At 43.6% G+C, this 1,361-nt stretch overlaps 1 protein-coding gene across 1 annotated transcript; it reads right to left on the bottom strand.

Annotated features, from left to right (window-relative positions):
• Positions 1–805, bottom strand: RhiXN_02432 (Transposase family Tnp2 protein; the record flags this gene model as incomplete). The annotated part of the gene is made up of 5 exons (XM_043322251.1): positions 1–98; positions 153–419; positions 476–544; positions 610–721; positions 773–805. 5 exons carry the CDS (start codon positions 803–805, stop codon positions 1–3), a joined length of 579 nt encoding a protein of 192 aa, XP_043177747.1.
• Between the last annotated feature and the right edge of the window lie 556 nt (positions 806–1,361).

Below are 1,361 nucleotides of genomic sequence, written 5' to 3'. Positions count from 1 at the left end.
TCAAATTTGTTCATAGTTGTTCTGTGTAACACTTCCAAACTGTTGGATTGCTAGCATGATGATGCTATCAACCTCCTCATTGGTCAGTGTCTTGGCAACTTAGCAAAATTGTGAGTAACAATGGATAAATTCATTTGTATAAAAGTGCTTACGCATCTCTGAGTCTTCATATATGTTATCCTCCGCGTACCATTGTTTGTATTCCCAATAGTCCTTGGCGTCAACGTTCTGGAATCCATCATTGTCAGGCTCTGAGAGACCGCTCTCATGCTTGGGTGGAGGCAACGGTGGAGAAGGGAGGGGTGTGGCAACCCAGTACCAGCTGCCGCAAGAGTAGTGCAAACAGTCATCATTGTCCAATGTATTGCCTTTGGGGTTGTATGTATTATAGCCAATTGTCTCATTGATCTGTGGATATTCTATAGTAATTTTATTAGCATATATTCAGATTTTGATAGCAACTATGGGGACATACCTTCCATGCAAAACTCCTGACCCGCTAGTTGATGAGCAATATTGTTATCATTACTTTTAGTCTGAGAATCTGAGGTACATGTAAGCAGTTCTTTAGTAGAAATATATTAAATAATAGCTTCAAATGATGCTCACTGGGCGCGCCTGTCATGTTTGCATCCTCATTTCCTTGTTCTCCCGTCTGCAAGTCCCCTGGCAGTGAATCGTCATTTATGTTGATATCATTGTTTCTTCCTGAGTCTTTGTCCTAAAAACTATCAGTACTTAATTCTCAGAGCACAATGTTAAATGTTTGTACATCCAAATCCAAGTTGGGCCGCCAGTCCTTCATATGTTTATTTTGAGTGTTAGAATTAATAAACATTTTGCAGTGAGCACAATAGACTAGGACGCCGCTGCCAGGAAAGCGCCAAGCAATAGCAGACATGAGGGATGAGGCCTAGGCGCAAGCGGAGAGAGGTTTGGTCAAATTTGATTGAGGGACTTAGTTAATTTTGATTGAGACCCACAAGGACACGGTTGCGTAGTCACGTGGCTGCCAATCATCCATCCGCCAATCACCCATCTGCTGATCACCCATCTGCCAATTGCCCATCCGCCGGTTTGTCCCCGCCAGCGCCCGTCCCCGCCCGTCCCTGCCACCTTGCTCCCGACCACCACTGCTGTCTCCCGCCTTGTCCTGCTGTTCTGCTTGCCTTCCAGAAGGCACTGTTCCTGCAGCAATAAAAATATCCTAAATTTCATTTTGCCTCACTTAGCTTGCCTCCGCACGTTCCAACTTGAACGGGCTTCATACAACAATTTTTGAGGTAAGTCAAGATTATATTCTAATTTACTAATTGAAGCTAAACAAGAGATTTGTACAGATATTTATGGAGCTCTCTAAC

The sequence above is a fragment of the Rhizoctonia solani genome, chromosome 3 (assembly GCF_016906535.1).
Source record: "Rhizoctonia solani chromosome 3, complete sequence".
In the NCBI taxonomy this organism is placed as follows: Eukaryota; Fungi; Basidiomycota; class Agaricomycetes; order Cantharellales; family Ceratobasidiaceae; genus Rhizoctonia; species Rhizoctonia solani.
This window is presented reverse-complemented; position numbering and strand designations above follow the sequence as displayed.